Source organism: Triticum aestivum, chromosome 4B, assembly GCF_018294505.1.
Source record: "Triticum aestivum cultivar Chinese Spring chromosome 4B, IWGSC CS RefSeq v2.1, whole genome shotgun sequence".
Classification (NCBI taxonomy): domain Eukaryota; kingdom Viridiplantae; phylum Streptophyta; class Magnoliopsida; order Poales; family Poaceae; genus Triticum; species Triticum aestivum.
The window spans coordinates 98,185,601-98,212,847 of NC_057804.1; the positions used below are offsets into that span (position 1 = coordinate 98,185,601).

The window sequence follows — 27,247 nt, forward strand, 5'->3', positions numbered from 1 at the left end:
TCTCGTTTCCGAACGAGGAATCGATGCAAACCCAGAGAAAGTGGGCACTATACTCCGAATGAAACGACCTGTGCGTGTGCACGATGTTTAGAAGCTTACTGGTTGCTTGGCCGCTTTAAGTCCATTCATCTCTCGTCTCGGTGAGAAGGCATTGCCTCTTTACCGACTGATGAAGAAGCCAGACAAGTTCGAGTGGACTCCTGAAGCTGACGCAGCGTTTGCAGAGTTAAAAACCCTGCTTTCCACCCAGTCAGTGCTTGCTGCCCCGATCAGCAAAGAGCCTTTGCTGCTTTACATTGCAGCCACAGGACAAGTCGTCAGTACAGTACTTACGGTCGAGCGGGGAGAAGAAGGGAAAACCTTCAAAGTTCAGTGCCCAGTATACTATATTTCTGAAGTCCTGGCCCCATCAAAGCAAGGATACCCTCATTCTCAGAAGCTTGTATATGGGATTTATATGAACACGAAGAAAGTTGCTCACTACTTCTCTGACCATACCATCACAGTCATCGGCGACGCCCCCTTATTAGAGATTCTGCACAATAGAGATGCAACTGGTCGAGTGGCAAAATGGGCAATTGAACTCCTTCCCCTTGATATCAGATTTGAGGCAAAGAAAGTTATCAAGTCCCAAGCAATAGCAGATTTCCTCGCCGAGCGGACTGAACAGCAGTTACCGACTCAAGTTCACTCGGAGCACTGGACTATGTTCTTTGATGGCTCTAAAATGTTGAATGGTTCCGGTGCTGGCGTAGTGTTGGTTTCTCCCCGAGGAGATAAGCTTAGATACGTACTCCAGATTCACTTTGACTCCTCCAACAACGAAGCAGAATATGAAGCACTTTTGTATGGGTTGCGTATGGCCATTTCACTCGGCGTCCGGCGCCTCATGGTCTATGGTGACTCGGATTTGGTGGTTAACCAAGTGATGAAGGAGTGGGACGTCAGAAGCCCAGCTATGACTGGTTACTGCAATGCAGTCAGAAAGCTGGAGAAGAAATTCGAGGGATTAGAGCTCCATCATGTTCCCCGACTGAAAAACCAAGCAGCTGATGACTTGGCGAAGATAGGTTCCAAAAGAGAAGCCATCCCGAGTTGCGTATTTTTGGAGCATGTTCACACGCCGTCAGTTCAAGAAGATCCTTTCACCGAAGAAGCCCCGCAGCGAAAAAGTGCCACGGATCCAACTGAAGTTGAGGTCCCAGCCGTGGTTGACTTAATCATGGAACTTCTGGTTATCACTCCCGACTGGACAGTGCCTTACATCGCATATATCCTAAGGAAAGAGCTCCCAGAGAATGAAGAAGAGGCTCGGCAGATCGTCCATCGATCCAAGGCCTTTACTGTCATGAGGGGACAGTTGTACAGAGAAAGCGCGACTGGAGTCAGCCAGAAATGCATAACACCAGAAGAGGGTCGAATGATTCTCAACAATATCCACTCGGGGACCTGTGGCCATCATGCGTCCTCTCGGACCATCGTTGCTAAAGCATACCGAGCAGGCTTTTACTGGCCCAGAGCAAATGAAATGACGAAAGAGATAGTCGACAAATGTGAAGGATGTCAGTTCTACTCCAATATGTCACACAAGCCCGCCTCAGCCTTGAAGACCATTCCAATCGTCTGGCCTTTCGCTGTTTGGGGGTTAGATATGGTTGGACCACTGAGAACTGGCAGGAGCGGCTTCACCCATGTACTGGTGGCAGTCGACAAGTTCACCAAGTGGATCGAAGCCAAGCCCATTAAAAATCTTGAAGCTGGCACTGCCATCAGCTTCATCAGAGAATTGACATTCAGATATGGAGTTCCGCATAGCATCATCACTGATAATGGGTCAAACTTCGATTTCGATCAGTTCAAAGCCTTCTGCGCTTCTCAAGGCACTCGAGTCGACTACGCTTCAGTCGCCCACCCCCAGTCGAATGGACAAGCAGAAAGAGCAAACGACCTAATTCTCAAGGGACTCAAACCCCGGTTGATGCGTGACCTCAAGCACGCAGCAGGCGTGTGGGTCGACGAACTTCCATCAGTTCTTTGGGGATTGAGGACTACTCCAAATCGGTCGACTGGGAGAACTCCATTCTTTCTGGTCTACGGAGCTGAAGCGGTTCTGTCAAGTGACCTGCTTCACAATGCACCGCGAGTTGAGCTCTACTCTGAAGTCGAAGCAGAACAAGCCCGACAGGACGCAGTCGACCTTCTGGAAGAAGAAAGAGAGATGGCCATGATCCGGTCGACCATCTATCAGCAAGACTTGTGCCGATTCTACGCCAGAAATGTGAAGAGCCGAGCCTTCTAGGAAGGAGACTTGGTCCTCCGAGTGGACCAACAAAATCCGCACAAACAAGCCCCTACTTGGTAAGGCCCCTTCATTGTTACCAAAGTTCTCCACAATGGAGCATACCGTCTTTACAACGTCGATCGCTAGATTAACAAGCCACGAGCTTGGAATGCGGATCTGCCCCGCCCCTTTTATACTTAAGTATTCACTTGGATGAGTTGTAATAAAAGTACTTCTGTAGTTTATTTATCAAAGACAAGAGTTTTATAATTTTCCCAGTGATTGTTGTTACTTTGTTCACACAAATCAGTCCCCAGTGGGTGGCTTAGCTGCGAATCCGTTTCACCTAAGTTTGTAAAAAAAATCCTTACCGAGTGGTGAGCCAGCCTCCCGCTCGGAGGCTTAGCTGCGAATCCATTTCGCTTAAACAAAATCCTACCGAGTGGTAAGCCAGCCTTCCACTCGGAGGCTTAGCTGCGAATCCGTTTCGCCTAAGTTTAAACAAAATCCTACCGAGTGGTAAGCCAGCCTTCCACTCGGAGGCTTAGCTGCAGTCCAAGTACTCGCCTAAGTTTAAACAAAATCCTGCCGAGTGGTGAGCCAGCCTCCCACTCGAGGGCTTAGCTGCAACCTAGTGTTCGCCTAAGTATAAAATACAACATGCACTCCGCAAGGAGGACGAAGCGCAGGTCGACTGCTACCTTCTCCTTCTGAGCTACGCCACAAATACAACATGCGCTCCGTAAGGAGGGCGAAGCGCGGGTCGACTGCTACCTTCTCCTTCCGAGCTACGCCACAAATACAACATGCGCTCCGCAAGGAGGACGAAGCGCAGGTCCACTGCTACCTTCTCCTTTAGTGCTGCGCCACGAAAATCCTACCGAGTGGAGAGCAAACCTCCCACTCGGGGGCTTAGCTGCAGCCCAGTGCTCACCTAAGTTTTTGAAAATCCTACCGAGTGGAGAGCAAACCTCCCACTCGGGGGCTTAGCTGCAGCCCAGTGCTCGCCTAAGTTTTTGAAAATCCTACCGAGTGGAGAGCAAACCTCCCACTAGGGGGCTTAGCTGCAGCCCAGTGCTCGCCTAAGTTTCTGAAATCCTACCGAGTGGAGAGCAAACCTCCCACTCGGGGGCTTAGCTGCAGCCCATCGCTCGCCTAAGTTTTTGAAAATCCTACCGAGTGGAGAGCAAACCTCCCACTCGGGGGCTTACCTGCAGCCCATCGCTCGCCTAAGTTTTTGAAAATCCTACCGAGTGGAGAGCAAACCTCCCACTCGGGGGCTTAGCTGCAGCCCAGTGCTCGCCTAAGTTTCTCAAATCCTACCAAGTGGAGAGCAAACCTCCCACTCGGGGGCTTAGCTGCAGCCCAGTGCTCGCCTAAGTTTCTGAAATCCTACCGAGTGGTGAGCAAACCTCCCACTCGGGGGGCTTAGATGCAGCCCAGTGCTCGCCTAAGTTTTTGAAAATCCTGCCGAGTGGTGAGCAAACCTCCCACTTGGAGGGCTTAGCTGCAGCCCAGTGCTCGCCTAAGCATGACGAGCACAAGTCGATTGCAATTTCTGCTTCGTCCCCACCTGCAAAAGAGCATCACAAACACTAGTATATATTCCAAGCAAAGGATGATGATCGTTCAAAGGCAGAAGCAAACATATTCAACGGCAAACCTAAGTTTAGATAACGTCTTACAGATCCAGAAGTGCTCAGGCACCAAGCCTGTTAAAGTTTATCGATTATAAAAAGCACTCGACATTCCGAGGCAAATTTAAAGCATCAAGCATAGAAGTTTTTTACCCCTCCTGTGGAGGGCTGGAAGGCGCAACAAACTCATCCAGGTCGATTCCATCTGCGATCCGAGTGGTAGCAACGATGAAGGTCTCCATGAAGGATCGGAAGTCATGCTTCTTGGTATTGGCCACCTTGAGAGATGCCAGCTTGTCCTCTCGCGCATCCTTGCAGTGAACACGGACCAGAGATAGAGCAACGTCGGCACCGCACCTGGCAGAAGACTTCTTCCATTCTTGCACTCGACTTGGAACTTCGTTCAGTCGAGTCATCAAAGACTCAAGGTCATTCTGAAGTGCTTCTCCTGGCCAGAGCGTTGTGTCGATGCGTGACGTCGCAACCTTCAGCCTTGCAAGATAGTCGACAACAGCAGCAACGCGAGACTCGAGTCGGAGCACGTTCATGGCAGTTTCATCCTTCATAGGAGAGTTGATGGGATCTAGGCTCGTCTCCAGTCGACCAGTATCCTCCTCAAAGTTCTGGCAGAACTCTGTAGACACAACCCCAAAGTTAAGGCAACAGTTTGGTGGTGAGGCCAAATTAAAAAACCTGTCAGATACAAAGGGTTACCTTCAAGCATGAGGAATAGCTTCTTGGCGAGTCCTCCCAGATAAGCCTCCAGATCATTCTTCTTTCCCACCAGTTCGCTAGCTTTGTCACTCAGGACCATCTTGTCATTCTTCAGTCGAGTGACCTCCTGGTTGGCCACGTCGAGAGCAGCTTTCAGATTAGTATTTTCCTCTTCAAGTTTGCTGATTGAAGCCAACTTTTCTTCTGTGAGCCTGGTCTTCTCGGAAGCTGCTTTCTGCGCCTCAGCGAGGTCAAGATCCTTCTTCAGAGAATCCCTCAGTTTATCTATAAAATCACAGTAAGATCAGACTCGGGGATGGACAAGAAGCAAAGGAAGTCGTCAAGATTCTCACCAAACATACCTTTTGCCTCCTCCTTCGCCTTCGTGAAGTTCTCCTGGACAAGCTTCAGATCAAGTTCGAGCTGGATATGCTTATTCGCCAATTCAGTATAACAAGCTGTAAGCTCGCAAGATTTCTGCGAAGAACCAATCGACAGACGTCAAAGATAGGTCACTTCTGAGTGACTAAGAGAAAAATCTTAGTATTTCTAAGACTGCAGCCGAATCTAAACATTCAACTGTAGTCTCGGGGACTACACCCAGTGGGTGCACTCAGCGTGCCCCCACTAGTTCTATCAGCTAGAGTCGGTGTTCTTCAGACCGTAGTCGACTGCCAGCAGTCGACCATAGTCTCAGGGACTACACCCAGTGGGTGCACTCAGCGTGCCCCCACCGGTTTATGATTCCATTCGACCAGATCGAGTGAAGACAGTAATGAGAAAAAAGCTCAAGACTTAAAGACTATGGTCAACTGCCAGCAGTCGACCATAGCCTTGGGGAGTACACCCAGTGGGTGCACTCAGCGTGCCCCCACCAATCCAGAATCTCAATCGACACACCCAGTGGGCATACGACAGATACTAAGATTTTCAGAAAGAAAAGTTTTCAGGTACCATATCCTAACAGAACAGGTAGTGACCGACCAACCTGGACATTGCTCTGAAGGGCTGAACTGGCGTCATAAGCCGCTTGACTGGCGTCTTGGATCGCCTTCACTTGCTCCATCATGACCCCCGCCTGGCGTATGGCTTCTTTAGCAGCGCTTGCTTGGTCTTCGGGGATGTGGTGGGTAGAGAAAAGTGAAGGCTGACCAGCACTCGACGACGAAGGGCGAGCACTCGTCAGCGGCATCGCGAAGGATACGGTAGGCCGAGTGATGTTGTCCCCCTCCGCAACCAACGTCTCAGGTGCTGATACGACCTGAGCTGTCTCGCCAGCAGACGCTCTCCTATTCCTCCTCTGCCTTAGTGGTTCCTCGTCTTCATCATCGTCAGGAAGATCAATGATGATATTAGATGGAGCTGCAGAAAAGAGTCAAAGTTAAAAACGAAGATCCCACCGACTGAAAACGAAACCTCAAAAGTCATACCAGGGTTGGAAGTGACGGCATCCTCCATTTCTTGATCTTCAGGTCTGGCCAAGGTATCAGAAGTAGCAGCACTGACAGTTTCAGAAATCAGTCGGTCAGCTAACGAATCGACCAAGAATAAATCCATGAAAAACAAGAGGACACAAGTTATGTCATTACCCAGAAATAGTGGGAATCACCATCTTCATCTTCGGCAAGGCCTTCGTCGGCTTTGACGGCACCACTCGAGATTGCTTCGGCGCTTTCTCAGTCGGCGCCGGAGAGGTCGTCCGAGGACGCTTGGTCGACTGCACAACAGGCGCGGTCGCCCTTGCCGCGCTCGACTGCAGGGTCATGGGCAAGCTTGGACCTTCTTTCAGAACGGGGAGGCGCAACTTCCTCCTCCTCTTCCTCCTCCTCCTCCTCATCGGAGCCAGCATCTTCATCACCCTCATCGCCATCCGATTCCCACTCCTCTTGACTTTCACCTCCACTTCCTTCCTCCTCCTCGGTCTGTGCTTGCGCCCCGTTGGGCATCGAATACAACTCAGTGGTAGCCTGAAAGACAACAAACAAGACAAAAGTCGATCGACTGATCCGCAGCAAAACAGAATGGACGAAACATGATTACAGTCGGAGATAAGTGGTCATACCTTGTCTGGTTCATAAGACTAGTCGAGTGGCGGGATCGTCCTGGCCCCATGAGGGTTGTCCTTGTTCCCTGTGATGGCTGTCATCCACCTCTTCAGTGTGACATCGTCGACCTCCTCTGGGTGGACCCGAGTGGTGTCTTCAGTACCAGAGTACAACCACATCGGGTGGCCCCGGTACTGGAGTGGCTGGATGCGCCGTCGAAGGAAAACCTCCAAAAGATCCATGCCAGTCACACCGTCGCGAATGAGTTGGACTACACGCTCCATCAACATTTTAACCTGAGCCTTCTCCTCCGGTAGCACTTTCAGAGAAGACGGCTTGTTCACTCGACTCATGGAGAAGGGAGGGAGCCCAGTCGACTGCCCTGGCGTCGACTGGTCTTGGCAATAGAACCAGGTCGACTGCCACCCTCTAACTGACTCGGGAAGGGTCATAGCTGGAAAAGCACTCTTACTCCTCATCTGGACCCCAAGACCCCCGCACATCTGGATTACTTGGGTTCTCTCGTCATTCGTATTAGCCTTTTTCACCGTCTGAGAGCGACAAGTGAATATGTGCTTGAAAAGGCCCCAGTGCGGCCGACAACCCAAGAAGTTTTCGCACAAAGACACGAAAGCGGCGAGATAGGCAATGGAATTGGGTGTGAAGTGATGGAGTTGTGCCCCGAAGAAGTTCAGAAACCCCCGAAAGAAAAGATGCGGCGGTAGAGAAAACCCATGATCGACATGGGTCGCTAAGAGGACACACTCACCCTCCTGAGGCTGCGGCTGCCACTCCGTCCCCGGAAGCCTAGCTGCCCCGTGCTCGACCAGCCCTTCGTTGGCCAGGTCGTTGAGATCCTTCTGGGTGATGGTCGAGCGGATCCAATCCCCCTGGATCCAACCATGCGGCTGGCGGGACCGCAACGAGGATCCACCCCGACTGGGCGCTCTCCCCTTCGCCTTCGCCGTCGCCTTCTTCACCCACTCCAAAGCCGCCGTCTTCTCCTTCACCATTGTCGCCGACGAGGCTGGTATGGAGCAGCGGCGCTGAACAAATAGCAAGCGCAGCGGATGAATCTAAAGACGGGGGAGAGGAAAATGAGGGAGCATTGTTCGAAAACCTCCGCCCGATGCCTTATATGGAGTCGCTTCCGAGTGGCTGACTGGTAGGCCCGGGCAATCCTGTCAAATCCTGAAACAGTCGCGCGAGCGGTACGTGGCGAAAAAGGCAGCGCGTAAATCGAGGCATCTCTGCCTTATCCCATCCGAGTACTGCGGCCTTCTCCGCTTCGCACGCTTCCCGAAATTCGGATCCCACTAAATCCGCTAACCGCAGGGCAACTCGTCAGACGGAAGATCTCCTGCGATCCGTCGCTCGGAAATCTCCAAGTTCATAAAGTTCACTCGACAGATATGAAGAATGGATCAAGGCAATTGAAAGAGAAGTTAACGCCATCGCTAAAAAGTCATTGATCTAGAGTAAAACACATTCACAACACCAGAAAACAGGTCGGAAAGATTATCAACTCCTTCCTCACTCAAACCTCGATCCATTCGGGGGCTAATGATGAAGTCATGTACCTAGGGTAGGGTCATGGACCTGTCCAAGGTACCCTCCCCAAGGACATCTTTAGAAGAAATCGTCTTCCACTCGACCTAGAGGGATTCCACTCGACGGACTTGAAGACACTCGACCATGAAGACTCACTCGACCACCAGGAGTTCCAGAGCCACTCTATATCCAAACGGTCTCTAATTAAGTAGGCTTTATGGTCATGATGATACTTTATGTAAGGCGTTACCAGTAATGCCTGGCCTTAATGTACTTTAAGCCCTCTGCTATGTGGGCTGGCTGGGGTCTTGGCGTCCTCTATATAAGCCACCCCCCCTCCACTAGCAGAAGGGTTCGCACCCCTGTAACTCTCACACACATAATCCAGTCGACCGCCTCCGGGCACCGAGACGTAGGGTTGTTACTTCCTCTGAGAAGGGCCTGAACTCGTTAAACCCTCGTGTGTACAACTACTCCATAGCTAGGATCTTGCCTCTCCTTAGTACCCCCCTACATTACAGTCAGACTTAGAACCACGACATGTGTCGTCACCAATGTGTTGGGTGACAACTTGGTTGATGCATATTTGCATACGTGGGGTGTCAAAAAGTTGTTGTTTGCACTTGAACCCAAGTTTGGCTCCACCGTTGTCGGTGGCGAATAGTATGCCATAGATAATGGTTCCGTGGTCGAACAAACTCATGAGCTGCAGTGGGTGGCAGAGGAACCCGAGCTCATTAAGTGTGTCTTACCAGCAACTTTGTTAATGTGAGTATTGTTGCTAAGCTTCCTCCTTCTTGAAAGATCTTTTCCACTTCTCTATTGAGAGCCTCATTGGATCTTTGGATGTTGAAGGGAAGGTAAGGGAAAATGACACACGACGTAAGGAGTAGAGGGACATTTTGTGTAACGCCCCAGACACACACCCCGGTGGTCGTTATTCCTTGCAGGATCTAAACTGGCCCCACAGATCAATACTAGTCTTTTCTACGCTCTTTGTCCTCACTTGTGCGCACCTGGGAGAAACTTCTTGGTCGGTCACCCATCCGAGGATTACTCCAAGCTGAGCATGCATAACTTTGGAGTTCTGTTCGAATGGGCTTCCGGAAAAGAAGGAATTCCTTATTGATATAAGTAGTCTATCATCCCTAATAAGCCAGGCTATCACATACACCCCCACTCAGAGGAACCGACATCCTCGTCGGGCCACAGGAATGTTCCCACTTGGCACATACGTTTGTGCATCCAGTCCGGCACATGTGCCATGCCGTGTGCCACGACGGGTCACAAACGTCATGCACAACATGACCGCGTACCTGTCCACAAACATCCGTGTAACTGTGAGGGTCGGCTCTGATACCAACTTGTAACGCTCCAGACACACCCGTCGGTGGTCGTTACTCCTGGCGGGATCTAGACTGGCCCCACAGATCAATACTAGTCTTTTCTGCGCACTTTGTCCTTACTCGTGCGCACCCGAAAGCAAATTCCCGGTCGGTCACCCATCCAAATTACTTCAAGCTGAGCACGCTTAACTTTGGAGTTCTGTCTGAATGGGCTCCCGAAAAAGAAAGAATTCCTTATTGATATGTGTCGGTGTACTAGAGTAGGGGTACCCTATTACCCCGAACTCGTGCACGGGCAGTTGCAGCGCCCCACGGCAAGGCTTGCCGGGTGACCGCCAGGACCCTCCGTGGTTCCCTTGAAGACCATTCAAGAGCAAAGTACTCAAACCAAGGCCCCGGCAAAAGGAGCTTGCCGGGAAGAGACAAGACCCCGGCAAGAGGAGCTTGCCGGGAAGGCCACTCAAGACATACCAAGAAAGCTTGCCGCGACGCGCCCTGCGTCCCGGCAAGATCCGGCGAGCGACAAGCTTCCGGGCGCGACAAGACGACGGCCGCGACAAGGAGCTTGCCGCGGGAAACCCCCACTACGTGCCCGCGCTCCAGCTCACCTGCTAACGTGTCGCTCTGGGACTCTCCCAGAGCGCACGTGGCGGGAGGCCGTGCAGCTAGGGGTACGTAGTGGCAAGCGGAGATGAAGAGAAGCCCATCGTGGCAAACGGTGGCACTCCTAACGGTCACCTTTTGCACTGTTTAGGAGACTCAGACAGGCATTTAATGCCCTTGTCCCCTGCCGTCAGAGTTAGGTAGGGTGCACTGTATCCACAGTAGCGGTAGCTACACCTACCACATCCTTTTTCCATTTTTACCCTTCTTGTCTACGTTGCCCCCTGTCGGTGACCCCTTGAGTATAAAAGGAGGCCCAAGCGCAACGTAGAGGGGGGTCCGAGGGTCGGGGGGAGTTCAGAGACTCGGCCAGCTCGGCTCGTTGAACACCAGAGACACTCTTACGCTCAGTCTGGCAGCGTCCATCGCTCCTGAGCAAGAATCCAATATACACAAACAAGCAGTAGTAGGGTTTTACGCATCCGTGCGGCCCGAAGCTGGGTAAAAATCCCCCCGCGTGCACTGCCTCGATCCGCTCTTTGTGCGCTCTCCGCCCCCACCGAACCGAAAAGGGGCCCTGTCCCCATAGGTGTTGGCGGGAATCAACATCGCCCCCGACAATATGAGTAGTCTATCATCCCTAATAAGCCAGGCTATCACATTTTTGTTACCAATGTGGTGCACAAACATTCCCACAAGTTCAAGAGAAAGAAGAAAGTCTCCAACTACCAACTTCAAAACGAAGAATAACCGAAAAAGGAGCAACACGAAGAAGGGTCCTTGCTGGGTTTGCGGTGAAACAAATCATGGGGCTCCTCAATGTTCGTGCTGCCATGGCCAAAAAAAGGATACTGGACAGAGTTGAAAATATGTCAACATGATCATTGGTGATTGAAAGTGCATTGGTGTTGATGACAACAGGGTTAGTGGGAACTAAAGTTGTCTATCAAGTTTATCTCAGTGCATTGGTCTCTAGGTGATTTTCTACGCACATGTTTGACCCCCTATTTCAAAAAGGAAAAATACATAAGTTTTCGAATACTTGAATGTCTTTCCATTTAATTTGAGTCATAGAACAACTGCACTATTAGGAGGGGTCACGACGTTCGAGGAAGTTGGGGATCAAGCAAAACACATATACATTGCCTGCCCACAGTGAAAATTTCATTTTGGGGGTAAACTCTTGGTCAAAGCTTTGAGACACAAATCCATTTCTTACTATGTTTAAAGGTTAAACCACTCAGTGAGCGTAGTTGTTTCCCTCTAAGGCGGAACACTTTTCTTGTTACGCGTAATCCAAAAGGCCCAGGTCACTGCCGCGAACACTAACCAGAAGAGATGTCTTCTCTTACTTGCACAGTTGGCCTGACCTTCCAATAACTCACTAAAGTCCGGAGCCTGCCACTTAGTCCCCAGACCATCATGGAAAAGCTCCAAAGGAAGTGAACAACGGGACAAGAGAAGAAAATGCGAGCCTTGAAATCGGGAACGTCACAAAAGGGGCATAGACTATCGTCGAGTCCATGATGTTTAGGCACCTCCATATCTGAGGAGAGATGATCGAGCAGAAGCTGGCATACGAATATCTTGATCTTTATCAGAAGTGGTGCTTTCCACAAGAGAATGGTCCACATAAGGTTTGACAGGGCCCGATGTGCCGAACCAATAGAGAAAAATGCCAATTGGGCAGGTGCCAAGACACAACATCCAGAGATCCGACAACACCGTTGGGAGGGCCGGCTGTAAGTCGGCCCAAGCTAAGGTTTCTTCAGGGCCAAATATTAGTCGGAACATGATGTTCCAAACCCAATTGAAGGCGCCAGAAGCTACCAAAAGCATCAGGTCCAAGCAGATCACAAACAAGCTCACTACAGGAAACTGCTAGTTTGCCGTCTGGGCATAACAGACGGCAAAGACGTAAATCCAGACGGCAAAGAGTTTGCCGTCAGGAAGTAGACGGCAAAGTCAGACGGCAAAGATTAATCGGCAAATAATACTTTGCCATCTGCTTATTTTTTTCCTGACGGCAAAGACTTTGCCGTCAGTCTATATTTTTGTCGTCAGTCTGCGGAAAGTAGACGGCAAAACATTGCACCAAACGGAACGGACGGTCTGACAGACGGCGTCAAGTGTTTTGCTGTCTACCGGCCGTCCAACCAGACGGCAAAGTCTGCTATCTTTGCCGTCAACTATCTGTTTTGGCAGACGGGAAAGAAGCATACTTTGCCGTCTGTCACTGTAGTCCCTGTGGGCAAAATAGCAGGACTTTGCCGTCTGGTTTTCCTTTCCTAGTCGGCAAATACTCATATTTCACCGTCAGTTGGTGCTGGCCCAGACGGCAAAACTCTACCTCTTTGCCGTCAACCTGCCTGTTGGCAAGACGGCAAAATGCCAGCGGAAGCACAGGCTAGCGACATGTGGCATCTTTGCTGTCTGTCCCTTGACGGCAAAGCTCCTTTTTTTTAAATCAGAAATTAAACAGTTTATACACAGTATAGAACCATAACAGCACAGAACCATAACAGGACAACATAGTTCCATAGCAAATATAAGCAACAATGAACAAATATAAGAATGAAGTTCCATAGCATATATATAGTCCCAGGACAAAGTTCCATAGCATATATATAGTCCTAGGACAAAGTTCCATAGCATATATATAGTCCCAGGACAAAGTTCCATAGCATATAGTCCCAAAACAAAGTTCCATAGCATATATATAGTCCCAAAACAAAGTTCCATAGCATATATATAGTCCCGGGACAAAGTTCCATAGCATATAGTCCCAAAACAAAGTTCCACAACATATAATACACAATGAACAAAGATGGCATCACTACGTAAGATTTGGCACTACAACAAATGCCTTCATGTCCATGTCGTACTCCAAAGAGCATCCAGGTGGCAACCTACAAGATTGAATGGTATGTGTCAAATAACATGCTTGAAATCATCAATATGCCAAATAGACAAAAGAAAGTACTTCGACACTACAAAATAAATAGTGATCCATATTCCATTGTGAGTTTCCAAAATAAAAAGCTTCTAGTACATATGGAGTTTCTTGAACACTTATCCAATTTTGAACATGCTAATTTAACACTAGATCTTTACTTATAAGTCTGATCTTTAAATGGTTCAAACGGTCTCTACTTACAAGTTTCTAAATCATGGAGATCTTCAAATGGTCTCTAAATCATGAAAATAAGTAGCTACTTGTCTCTAAATCATGAATATCTTCAAGTGTTCTCTAAATCATGAAAATAAATAGCTTCAAGAATGCATATAGTTAATTAAGATCATGGTTGAAATTGTTCAAATGGATTATAGTTTGAAACGGTTCAAATGGTCTCTACTTGTCTATACTTATAAGTTTGATCTTTAAATGGTTCAAACGGTCTCTATCTTACAAGTTTCTAAATCATGGAGATCTTCAAATGGTCTCTAAATCATGAAAATAAGTAGCTACTTGTCTCTAAATCATGAATATCTTCAAGTGTTCTCTAAATCATGAAAATAAATAGCTTCAAGAATGCATATATTTAATTAAGATCATGGTTGAAATTGTTCAAATGGATTATAGTTTGAAACGGTTCAAATGGTCTCTACTTGTCTCTACTTATAAGTTTGATCTTTAAATGGTTCAAACGGTCTCTACTTACAAGTTTCTAAATCATGGAGATCTTCAAATGGTCTCTAAATCATGAAAATAAGTAGCTACTTGTCTCTAAATCATGAATATCTTCAAGTGTTCTCTAAATCATGAAAATAAATAGCTTCAAGAATGCATATAGTTAATTAAGATCATGGTTGAAATTGTTCAAATGGATTATAGTTTGAAACGGTTCAAATGGTCTCTACTTGTCTCTACTTATAAGTTTGATCTTTAAATGGTTCAAACGGTCTCTACTTACAAGTTTCTAAATCATGGAGATCTTCAAATGGTCTCTAAATCATGAAAATAAGTAGCTACTTGTCTCTAAATCATGAATATCTTCAAGTGTTCTCTAAATCATGAAAATAAATAGCTTCAAGAATGCGTATAGTTAATTAAGATCATGGTTGAAATTGTTCAAATGGATTATAGTTTGAAACGGTTCAAATGGTATCTACTTGTCTCTACTTATAAGTTTGATCTTCAAGAATCAAGATAGCTACTTGTTTCTACGTTGACAAATTTGAGACCTAGGTAAATGAGATATGTACACACTAACCATACTCGATCTCAAACATTCGGAGAACCACCAAGGTTGTTGTCGCTTGGGCCTCGTGCATGTGAAGATCCATCAGCATTAGATCCATGGCCTGATTGAGGCATCTGCATAGCGGGCATACCATTTTGGGTACAATAAGCCTGCAAATTATGTTTGAGTGAAGATTAAGTACTGGTAGTAGAAGATTATGATTGAGTGAAGATTATGTATGTGTTTGGCAATTAAGGAACTAACCGCAAACATTGCAAAGCGTTGACTAGTTTGTGCCAACACCGCCTGCTGCACCGCTTGCTGCATCCTCTCATCAGCCAGTCGCCTCTCCTCCGCCCTCTCCTCCGCCGCCACTCGCCTCTCCTCCGCCCTCTCCTCTGCCGCCACTCGCCTCTCCTCCGCCAGTCGGGCCTGCAAAATATGGCATGGCAATTGCATCTTCAATCCAACAGTAAGTAAGAAACAAACATATATAGAAGGACTTGCATAGAATACCTCCATCTCAGCCATAGCTGGAGTTGAGCGTTTATATGTAGAAGATTTTGAGATACGTAACCGAGCTTTGTATTCAGGGAGAGAGCTATGGGAGGAGCTAGGGAACATGCCTCCTGCAATTGCTTCCTTGCCATGTTTCCTGCCTTCTCCAGAGGTCATGACCAAAGCGTGGTCAAGAGGCTCTGTTGTCACATCATACTCGGGCCCTTTCAACTCTTTTGCCACCCCTTTAAATTTCTCCATCCGATCGTAGGCGGTCTTGCTGGAGTACGCGGACGCTGTGTCATTCTCATCATAAGGCGTGGCTGTTCTGTACGGTGCCTTATGGGCCAAAGCATACGAGACGAAAAGGTTGGGCAGTGGAGCATTATGGTGAGACGCCTGCAACCAAAGCAACATGATTAAGATTTCATCACAAGGATTGGCAACATGTATGACAAGAAAAAGCTTATAAAGAACTCCATAAGATATACCCAACGTTCACCGTACTCCATAACGTTCAAGTTGCCTTGATGATGTGGTGGATCCAGCATTCCGGCTCGCCGATTTCTATAATCTTTGTTTTTCGCCCTGTACTCTTTGGAACACCAATAGTCCACGATCCGCTCCCAACAGTCCCCCTTATTGACGCACCATCTCGGAGTAACCTAATTGATCAATTGCATCTCATATATGTCAAAAAGAAATTGAGTGCCAGCCTATTGAGGAAATAACAAGCATGAATATGCTTTACCTTCATGTACTTGTCCTTCTCAAGACGGAGTCTCCTACCAGCTTTCTTATCAAGACTCTTATAGCCTTGAGTTGCCATATATTTGCGGACGGCTAAAGGGCGCACCTCATGCATCAGATTATGCACAAGCTTCGGGCAATGTTTGTTGACAACTGCTCGTGCCTCCTCCAACTTTCCATCCTCGCATCTATAGAAATCCTGCAAATATAGAGAAAATTAGTTTGGTGTAGTAATTTTCAAACCTTTAAGTCTGAGGTTTCTTATAAAATCTAAATAAAGTAAAATCTGCTAGTTTATTTATAGTCAAAACAGGTAAATATAGAGACAATGGCTCCATCCCAGAAATCAAAAGGTTAGAAAGACCATCAGAGTTGATGACAATCAAGAGTTAGATAAGCAGAATTCGATCTATTATTATTAGGAATACCCATAAAGTGGATTCTAAACAATTGCCACTGCTCAATTTATAATCAATTATGATGCACTTCATAGAAGATACAATATACGGTGAACGCAGAAATTTCACCAAGAATTGAAGTATGTTTACACTAAGAAGTAAACATTGTTGCTCAGAAATTTCATTCAATACAGATGATCAGATGCACATATTTCTTTGAATTGACAGGTCCAAAAATCAGGTTTATATATATGCACCCAGGTTCTATAAATATATTCTAGATACAAATAACACAATTAAGAAATACAGTATGCACTAGTTTTGCTACTGCAGTGTGTGATTTTTATTCAATAACACAATCAGGTTTATACAGTACGCACAATTAAGAAATACAGTACAGCAAAGTATCCATGTCACTGATTTTTATTCAAGTTAGATATCTGCAGGTTAATACAGTACAACAAAGTGGCCACAGGAATATTAAATCTAAGTTTTCTAGATAGTTTTGCTACTGCAATATTATAGTCTGCTGGCATTCTATTAAGAAAAATAAAGTAAAATCTAAATCTAAGTTTCCTAGATAGTTTTGCTACTGCAGTGTGTGAAGGAAACTTAATGATTACCCAAAGTTCGGCAAAGACCCGCTCGGCTTTGTTGTGAAACTCGATGTTGTTGGCTACACCAAGATCCTCATAGGCTTTGTAGTGGTCCCAGGTACATGCTGGCTCTGGAACTTTGCCCTCCCCAGGCAAAGTAACCATGCCAAGGTAATGCTCCTTAATGAGGCTCCCAAGGATGCCGTTCACGTGTCGGTACTTTTCGGTGCTAGCTCCATCTTTCTTCCAACCGCTACATAATGAGAAGCCAAAGTTATTAGCAATTGTTGCATACATTGAAGGTAGAAAATGGGAAGCCAAAGTTAGTTACATTTCTCCACATGGAGCAATACATGGCCTCTGCTCCACAGGAAGCCCTCGTTCCGAGAGCCTTAAGGAACCACGTAGGTACACGGACCGGCCCTCCTCAACTTGGATGAAACCAGCATGCTCCTCGTCAGAGGTCGAGGCCTCCTTGTCATAGGTCGGGGCCTCCTCGTCAGAGGCCTCCGACGACAACCGCTCTTCCTCCACCCTCTTAGACACGGGGGAGTGAGACACCGGCTCGTCCTCCACCCTCTCAGACACGGGGGGTGAGACACCGGCTCGTCCTCCACCCTCTCACACACGGGGGAGTGAGACACCGGCTCGTCCTCCACCCTCTCAGACACGGGGGAGTGAGACACCGGCTCGTCCTCCACCCTCTTAGACACGGGGGCGTGAGACACTGGCCGAACCGGGTTTCTCTTAGCATTTGCTCCACGTGCACCTCTTCCCCGGCCTTTTCCTCTCCCTCGATGAGCCTGAGGATGAGAGGAAGGCGGAGGATCGGCGATAAAAGTGCTAAGCAAAGATCTCGCTATGGGGAGCCCGAGCTTTTTCCTTTGCGGGCCCACCATGCTTCACTCACATGCTATGACAAAAAGTAAAGCAATTAGTACAAATACAAGATTATAGTTTAAATAAATAAGCATAAGTTCAAACAATTGTCGCAATGAGAATTACCAATGCAATTGTAGTACAAATACATTATAGTTCAAACAAATAAGCATAAGTTCAAAAAACATACGCAATGAGAATTACCAGGCAATTATAGTACAAAAACTACATTATACTTCAAATAGATAAGCATAAGTTCAAAAATATTACAAATTCAACATTACAACATGTTTGAGATCATCTGGGTCATGGTAAAGCAACTAGTACAAAATCAACATTACAGTTCAACACTACGACTAAAAATAGTCGGGATCATCTGGATCACAATCCGTCTCTTCTTCAAGGTCAGTTCTAGCCTCATCATCAGTATCATACGTGTCGATCAAGGATGTTGTCCTCATGTTGACCGTCATCGTCACCTTCATCGGCAATTCCTAGACGTAACCGTTCAAGCATTGAGAGGTCTTCCACGTTCGTAACCTCTTCTTCTTCCTCTTCGACTTCTTCTTCTTCACTGTCAATGTGTACTTCCATGCGTGGATGGATGTTGAGACGGCCTCTAGGCCCATGTTCTTCTTGGAAGAATTCTCCATCATATGTGTCAGGGTCGATGTGAGGTTGATAATCCTCTTCACTGGGGGAAGGATGTTTACGATGTGGCGGCACATCGTACACGACATCCCAACCCTTAAGGTACTTCTTTTGGCATGCGTACTTGAGATAAAAAACTTGTGTCGCCTGTTGAGCCACAATATAGACATCTTCACATTCTAATTTGCTGTCTTGTCGAATTTCGACTTGCCCAATATCATCCCTCCGCCTAACCTTCTCCGGATCAAACCAATGGCATTTGAAGACAACGACTTTCGGAGGATTTGCCCCAAAGTAATGCAGTTCGTATATTTCATCAAGTCTTCCATAATACTCAACTCCATTGCAAATAGCCGACACTCCCGTGTTCTTGATTTTAGAACGTCCCGACGTTCCTCGTTCCCATGTGTGCGGAAGCGATACCCATTGATGTCGTATTTATCAAATGTACCGACCTTATAGTCAAACCCATTAGCAACTTGTTTCAACTCTTTGTCCAATATTGACGTACCCTACAAGTTTAAGAGGGAAGGATAGGTGTATTAGTCGCACGTAATACCAACTTCAAGTGTTCCAAGAAGTATACCTTACCTTTTCTCTGAACCAAGAAATGAAACCATAATTGCCGTCTCCTTCACCAGCAAGAAGCTCATACTCTTCGAGTGAATCACGTTCGACCCCTCCATTCGAGAATTGGGCAATGAATTCACTGCCCAATGAGAAATGAGCGGAGTTAAGAGAGAAACATGTGAGTAAATGTTACATAATGTACCAACACTTACTCAATGTACGGCCGCACTTCTTGAAGGTTGGTGAGGATATACAACGTAAGCGATTTCCACTCTTTCGGATCCAAATTCTTTGAACCAGAAGCACCCACAGGTCCGAGTTGCCCTTTGAAGAGGCTGAGCTTGGATTCATGTTTAGGGTCGCCAGTATTGTATCGAGACTTTGCATTATGCAAGCTTGGAATATTGGCCGCATAGCGTGATGTCGTGAAGTTTGTAATCTCCTCTGCCAAGAATGCCTCGGCTATGGAGGCTTCAATTCTACATTTATTTCTACATTTAGCTCGAAGAGTCTTCTGCATTCTCTCAAGTCCATAGCACCAACGATTCTGCACAGGGCCACCCATTCTTGCCTCGGAAGGGAGGTGTAAAATCATATGTTCCATCGGATTAAAGAATCCTGGTGGAAAGATCTTCTCTAGCTTGCAGAGCAACTCGGGGGCCCGTTCTTCCATCTCATCTATCACAGTAGGAGATACTTCTTTAGCACAAAGAACACGGAAGAAATAGCTAAGCTCTGCCAATACTTCCCAATCATCCTCAGGGATATAGCCTCGAATCATCACCGGCATTAACCGCTCAAGCCATATGTGCCAATCATGACTCTTCATCCCGTTGAGCTTCAATTTATCAAGATTCACTGCCCTCATAAGGTTCGCTGCATACCCATCAGGGAACAACAAAGTTTTGAACCACATGAGTATCTCCTTCTTTTGTTCCCTAGTAAGAACAAACCTCGCCTTTGGCGTCCTCCAGTTTTTCTTGCCCTCGGGTTGTCGCAAGTTTTGTTCGGGTCTATCACATAGCTTCATTACATCAAGTCTAGCCTTAGTATTATCCTTCGTCTTCTCAGCAATGTTGAACAATGTGCCAAAAATGGCCTCGGCGATATTCTTTTCAGTGTGCATTACATCAATATTATGTGGAAGCTCGAGCTGGTGGAAGTAGGGGAGATCCCATAAGCATGGCTTATGAGTCCACGCGTGTTCTTCGTTATATCCCAAGAAATACCCTGGACGTTTGGGATCAGGCTGGAGAGCATTTAGTTGATCACGAATTTGTTCACCCGTCATCTCAGGTGGTGCCGAGTGTTCAACGACTTCACCTTTCATGAAGTTCTTCTTGTCTTGTCTGAATGGATGGTCAAGACGCAAATGTTGTCTATGAAAATCGAAGCAAGAATACTTGCGACCATGCTGCAACCAACGGCACTTCATGCTTGCCTTGCACCTTGGGCATGGGAACCTCCCATGCACAGACCACCCCATGAAAAGTGAATACGCCGGTAAGTCATGAAATGAGTACTGGTACCAAACATGCATTGTGAAGTTCTTTTTGCTAGCAGCGTCGTATGTCCGTATCCCGTTCACCCAAGCTTCTTTCAACTCATCTATCAGTGGTTGCATGTACACACTTATATTCTTCCCTGGATACTTGGGTCCTGGAATTATCAACGACAGGAACATGTGCTTGCGTTGCATTATGGCGCCGGGGGGGGGGGAGGTTGAGGGGAACAACAAACACGGGCCAACAACTATATGTCTTTGACACCATACCAAACGGATTGAACCCATCGAGTCCGATGGCAACTCGTGCATTCTTTGCCTCTTTTGCTTTCTCATGATGTATGTGATCGAAACTCTTCCAAGCTTGGGCACAAGACGGATGTATCAGCATCGGTCTCCCATGATCATCTTTGTCGTGTCTTATCCCATATTTGTGCCATGCCATCTGTTTGGTTGTATCTTCGTTCAAGTAAAGGCGTTGAATTCTTGGCAAGATTGGAAAATATTGAAGAACATTTGCGGGGACTTTGCTCTGCTTCTTCGTACCATCACTGAGGTCTCCCTCGACATACCTAGAGGCTTTGCACTTGGCGCAATATTTTTCATCGGCATACTCTTTCGTAAATAAGACACATCCGTTTGGACAAGCATGTATCTGCTCATAGGGCATCTTAAGTGCATGAAGGATTTTCTTCGCTGCATACCAACTTTTAGCCAGTTTGTGACCTTCGGGGAGAGAGCGACCCCAAGATGTCACCATCAAATTAAAGCAATCTCTGCTCATGTTGAATTGGGTCTTTATAGACATTGCTTGTGCAATGGCATCCAGCTGACATTGGTTTGTGTGGTCGTGAAGAGGTTATTGTGAGGAATTCAGCATTTCTAAGAAGGCCCTCGCAGACTCCTCCGGTTCTTCCTCTGATCCCTCTTCACGTGCATCGTTGAAGTCAGCTATGATGTCAACTATCCCGGTACCATTGTTGTTGGTTCGCCGACGCACCACCTCCTCTCTGCTACGTTCAGGCTCGCCATGAAGGGTCCACCGGGTATACCCACGCTTAAACCCATGCTTCTGCAGGTGCACACACATCATCTTCTTCGACTGTTCTGTGCCGTTGCGACACTTCAAGCAGGGGCACCAACTTTTTCTTTGGCCTCTAGCAAATGCTGCCTCCACAAATTCGTTGGTCTTCGTCACCCATTCAGTGGTCATGCCAGCCTGACTAGGGTGTCCAGTGTACATCCACTCACGATCATCCATACTGGTACTTGCACTAACAGTAGGGGCACCAAATTCATATTCATCAAGATATGTATAATGTAATTAAGACTAGATACACACCTAATTACCATTGTCATATTATTTACGCCATGATTTTAATTTTTTACCATACAAAAGGGAAACGTGCATCCATGGATTGAATCCTATCTCTAATAGGTAAAGATGGGTCCTAATCCCACCCGAGTACGTGTAGATTGGGTTCGTTTCCCGTGCTCTACTCCGGTCCTCGGCAAAATTTCGGCAGCACCTCCCCGCTGTTCTCCAGATACACGTCTCGACAACAAGCCGAGAGAATGTGCACCCGGAGAACAACGAGGTGGCGCTGACGAAATTTTGCCGAGGACCGAAGTAGAGCACGGGAAACGAAACCCAATCTACACGTACTCGGGCTGTCCATGGATAACGTGGACAATTCGAAAGGACGACGGTTATAAATATGCAAAGACATGCATATTTATAGATGCCACCCTTTCGAACGGGAGACGCCTAGGTTACGAGACTTGACATGAAAATAAAATCTAGTGGCATCGGCACGACGAACGGAACGAAGCAAATAGGGGAGGGGGAGGAGATGACAGTCAAGCTCACCCCGAGACCGTAGAGGCGGTAGTTGAACAACGATGGCAATGGCAACGGGACGGACAATGCTCCTCGAGGTGAAGAGAAAATCCCTGCACATGAAAAGCACCGGCACAACCAACATAAGCACTCGTGAAACAATCTGATAAAAACATTATCAACATCATCTCACAGTTGACAACTATATATATATGTGTAGCAAGACTAGACTCTCTGGCTTGTCTTCTCCAATCTAAGCATGTTGCAAAAAACTGAGCATTTAATTTCCTACGAGCATTAATCAAAAGTTGAAATTTTGCCTTGCAGAACAACCATATTCTGGACAAGCACAAGGCTGCCTTATACTAAAAAATTTAGGCAGAAGAAAATGTAAAGGGATACATCCATCAGCAAATCATCCATACATCCATCTATGCATCCATCCTTACATACATCTATAAATCCATCCACATATACTGCAATCCATACATCTATCCATCTAAAAAAATACAAACAAAGATGGGGAGCGGTGCTCACCGTGGGGTGGGGCAGAGGGGGGCTTGGGGAAGAGGGGGAGGTGGTGCCCCGCTTCGGTGGTGACCAGCGGCGGCGGATGCGCAGGAGGGAACCGGCGGCGGTGCTGCCCACGGCAGCCGTGCCGCTAGGGAAGGGGAGGACGACCCGGTGGCGGTCGCGCCATTGGAGGAGGACGGGTGGGGGCGCAGTGGACAAGGGTCCCAACGGCGGCGCGGTGGAGGCGGAGACCAGCTGCGGCGGCGCGGTGGAGGTGGAGACGGGCGGCGGTGGCGTGGTGGAGCCGGGGACGGGCGGTGGCGGCGGCGCTGTGGAGCCGGGGACGGGCGGGGATAACCTAGCGCGCGCGGTAGAGACAGAGGAATCGGGGATGATGCGGTCGGGGTGGGTTTTTTTTTCTTAATTTCCATTAATTTGCCGTTAGTGGGACCAAAAGGAGACGGCAAAGCAAGGCTCGGTGCCAGTTTTTTTTTCTATTAGTTCGCCGTCTAGTAGGACAGAAGGCAGACGGCAAAGCAACTGACTTTGCCGTCAGTGGATGACAAACACAGACGGAAAACTGGGGCACCGTTACCTACCGTCAAACTAGACAAGTGTCCATCCTTTGCCGTCACCCAGTGAAATAACAGACGGCGATGAGCCAGTTTGCCATCTTGATTTCTTTGCCGTCATCCTTTCGCTAGGTTTGCCGTCAGCCAGCGCGCTCATAGACGGCAAAGCGCAGATTTGCCGTTAGTCATACTTTGCCGTAAGCTCCTGACGGCAAAACTTTCTTTGCCGTCTACCCCGACGAAATGCTGACGGCAAAGCCGCTCACTGACGGCAAACTAGCAGTTTCCTGTAGTGGCTAGGGAATTCGGCCCATAAAGGAGCCTTACCAAGCCACGAGGCTAGCTAGAATATGCCCTTCTTCTTTGCCTATGGAGACGTTGATACCGAGGTGCATCTCTTGTTTGATCGATCAGTGGATCTCATGTTTCATCGACCGAAGAAATTTCAATTCTTATTTCAAACCGCATTGAACAGAAAAAACAACATTGCATTTGTCTGGAGTATAAAACGATGGACTGCAGGAGATAATGGAATAGCAGTTACCATAATAAATTTAACAAGTTCCATGGTGACGTGACAACACAACTGATTATTTCAGAAATAAATTCATTATAGTAATAACAGAGAAAGCTCTTTTCTTGCATGTTGCTTCTTTCATCAATAGAAGATCCCAGTTTCATGTTCGCATGGAAGTGGTGGAGACCTGAATTTTTGTAGAGTATATGTTACCAACGACAGCTTAAATGCAACAGAAGCTAAATGTAATTATGTAAACATGGTAAAAGCATAGTAACAATGAAAAATCTAGACTATAATTAAAATATGGATAGCCGACAAAGACCAAAGGAACCAAATATGCAGATGTGATTATGTGCCAACCTAACTGGCCATGGCAGGCAGATAGTTTGAATGCATCATGTAACTTCACGAGAAAAAGTTTGCAAAATCTTAATACTCAGATTGTGCGGTTGTTTTGTGTTGTGGTGAATGTATTTTACTATCCGTTGTGAAAAACTAGCCGCAAAAATTGAATAAAATTGGTTGGCTGGCTAGACAAACGGATTGTCACGATCCATCTCGATCCCATCCATAGTCTAATTTGAACAATTAATATATATTTTGGAGGGTACATAATAACTACCTAGATTTCAAAATGTACACATGGACTTTTGTGGAATTCCGCCATTTGAAACTTTAGTATATAGGCATCAAGCGAACAATTTCAGTGGTAGGCTTCTCAAAAGTAGCCAAACTACTGAAAGAAATCAGAAGACAGAAGTTCCTCCTATTCACTTGCAAGAAACTATACAGAGCCTTTGATCCAATCCAAAGTTAATTTTCATACCAGGTTTGCACAGCATCTACCGAGCCTCTCAACAATGCTTTCGATGGAAGGTCTCTTCTTCCGATCAATGTCCACACACTCTAGACCAATTTCAATGCATACTGTTACTTCCTGCAGGGCATTTGGATTTAACTTGTATATGGACGCTATGTGCCTTTTTGTCCAATTTTGACGTACCTATGTTAAGAATTCGAAATGTTATCCTAGGTGACAATATAAAAATAAACTCTCACATAAATCAACATCTAGTATTCTTTCTTACTCTTTCAATAAATTCCCTTGCTGATGGTTCGTTCTGTTTGGGGGTATTCTTCTCGCCAGTGGTAGTCTCGATGATTAATAGGCCTAAACTGTATATGTCGGACTGAGTGGAGATTTCACCTCTGTATAGGTATTCTGGAGCTATGTATCCGCTGCACACAGTTAGCAGTAATAATTTGATAAACATTACTAGAAGGCGAAAATGCAATTTACCACAAAATATCATCACAACTCCAGTCAGCTTACTATGATCCCACAACATTCTGTGTGTTCGCCCGTGTTTGTTCTTGGCCAAATAGCCTGGAAAGTCCAAAGTCCGCGATTTTCGGCGTCATGTTATTGGCCAACAATATATTTTGAGGCTTCAAATCCATGTGGATAATAGGAATCCTATGAAGGAAAAGTAAACCATCGCAGATCCCCTTAATTATTTTGAAACGCGTGTCCCAAGCCATGTTGATGGGTTTGTCTGAAGTTAAAGAGTCAGTTATTTCAGTACCTAAGATTTAATAGTTCAAGGAAGAGAACAGAAGAATGTAATCCGTACTCCAAACATGGTAAATATCAGATGAAACTAAGACAGAAATATATCAGAAGCGTTGCATACCAAAGAGGTTCTTCTGGAGGCTTCCCTTAGGTAAATATTCGTAACAGAGTAGACCTTCGTAAACATCTGCGACAATATATCGCCCATTGTTTAGAACTACTTTCTTCTGTCCTTCATGGCAAAACCCAACCAACTTGACTATATTTTCATGTCGGTAAGCCATGATGTTTTGAACTTCGTTATTAAATATTTTGTCACGTGCAATCGGCGCATTTTCTGCAAGCTTCTTCACAGCAATCGTTTGCCCATCAGGCATAGTTCCCTGTTCAACCTCACAGACACTTCTATTCAGAAATATGCGCAACTTCTCCAAATGGTAAAGAATGTTAAGGCATGAACATACCGTATAAACTGTTCCAAATGCACCTTTACCGATAACACGGTTGTCTGAGAACTGATCTGTGATGGTCTTCAAGAAGTCTAGAGGTAGGTCCTTGGGTAACGTGCTTAGAACAGTCTGCTTGTCATCTTCGGTATTCATTTCTGATGTTGATGATATGAGAAGTAATGGATGTGAATTGCTAGAGGCTACGGATATATCAAAACAAGGGGAATAAAGTCTTCCTTTTTAAGAAATGAGAAACATGAGTAAAGCCATAACATTACTCCCTCCGTAAAGAAATATAAAAGTAGTGATCTAAACACTCTTATATTTCTTTACAGAGGGAGTACTAGTGTTTAACTAACCTATAAACAGGGTTGTGCTACGGTCATCTGAAAAATAACAAGGTTCTTAATAGAAAGCACTGACCTGGAGAAGATCCAACACTTGAGGTATGCTGCTATAGATGCTGGGAAGGGAACAGCGAAATGGGGCCGAGGCTTGTGAGATGAATGGTTTCGGTGATAGCCGAAGGTGCATATAAATGAACCCAACGAGATCTGGATTGAGTTGACCTGACTCTCCCTCAAGTCTTTCTTTCAAAAGAAAACGGGGGATCTGTTAGCGCGTATGGCGCGTGAGGACCTCCAGCGTGACCTGCCTCAGCCTCTGGGTCTGGGGTCAGATCTGACGACGCGCTGGACGCGGAGCGCGCTAGATTCTTTGTATTTCTTTTTGAGCTTCGCAGCGCGTGGCTCAAATGAAAACGCAAAATTTAGGCGATGTACAAAAATGAGGTCTTCGTACCTAGGTCACTGCTACCTCCGTACCAAATTAATTGCAAAGACGTCTTATACATTTTGGTACAGAGGTAGTACTAAATATAAATGTACCATTTTCACACGCCAGCCTTGCAACCGTCGGTGTGGGCTAGTTTATTTTTAACACAGTACAATCGCAGATGCTCACAACACATATAAACACGCATCCATATAAACACACTCAGGCACATCATATTTCTGTCCCTATGAGCACCTCCAAAATACTAAGACAATACAACAACTTGAAGTCAACGGATTTAGTGTGTTTCCTGTACTTGAATCGCGTTCTTTTTGGCAAAAAGAAGAAAGAAGCGAATGCTATAGGGTAAGGCGGTAAGCGGCGAAGTGGAACCACAAAGAACCTGGCTAGAGCCAGCCCTCATCCGGTGCATAAGAAATCGTCGGACCAACCCACTCAGAAGTCAGAACACCCAGAAGAAGAAAAGGCACCGATGTTGTCACGGCGTCATGAACCAACAACCCGGGAACACACGCAGATTGTTATACCATTAGTTTACGGAAAGAGTATTTGGACAAATGACTAAGCGAAGACGAACAAGATCTCAGATTTAGGCCCTGTTTGGTAGTAAAATATTTTCTAAGTATTCTAAAAATACTACAGTTTTTTTAGATACCATAGTTTTATTTACTGTGACCTGTTTGGCTAGCACTAAATATTGTGTTATTAAAACTAGAGTATTCTCAAAACTGTAGTAATATCTCTGCATAAAAAAAAACCCTGGACCTCTTTTTTAAAA

At 46.4% G+C, this 27,247-nt stretch overlaps 1 protein-coding gene across 2 annotated transcripts; it reads right to left on the reverse strand.

The window, feature by feature from the left end:
- Positions 1-22,094: 22,094 nt before the first annotated feature.
- Positions 22,095-26,377, reverse strand: LOC123091256 (cysteine-rich receptor-like protein kinase 40). Of its 2 annotated transcripts, XR_006442988.1 has the most exons (8): positions 26,098-26,377; positions 25,690-25,829; positions 25,347-25,608; positions 24,986-25,208; positions 24,741-24,891; positions 24,479-24,655; positions 23,677-23,836; positions 22,095-22,160 (listed from the first exon to the last, which is right to left on the reverse strand). XR_006442988.1 is itself a non-coding variant. In XM_044512710.1 (7 exons), the coding sequence occupies exons 2-7, from the start codon at positions 25,825-25,827 to the stop codon at positions 23,810-23,812; spliced, it is 978 nt and encodes a 325-aa protein (XP_044368645.1). In that variant the 5' UTR covers positions 25,828-25,829; positions 26,098-26,377; the 3' UTR covers positions 23,659-23,809. The 2 variants fall into 2 exon arrangements, 1 of the variants encoding a protein (XP_044368645.1); XM_044512710.1 differs by lacking the exon at positions 22,095-22,160 and having other exon boundaries at positions 23,659-23,836.
- Between the last annotated feature and the right edge of the window lie 870 nt (positions 26,378-27,247).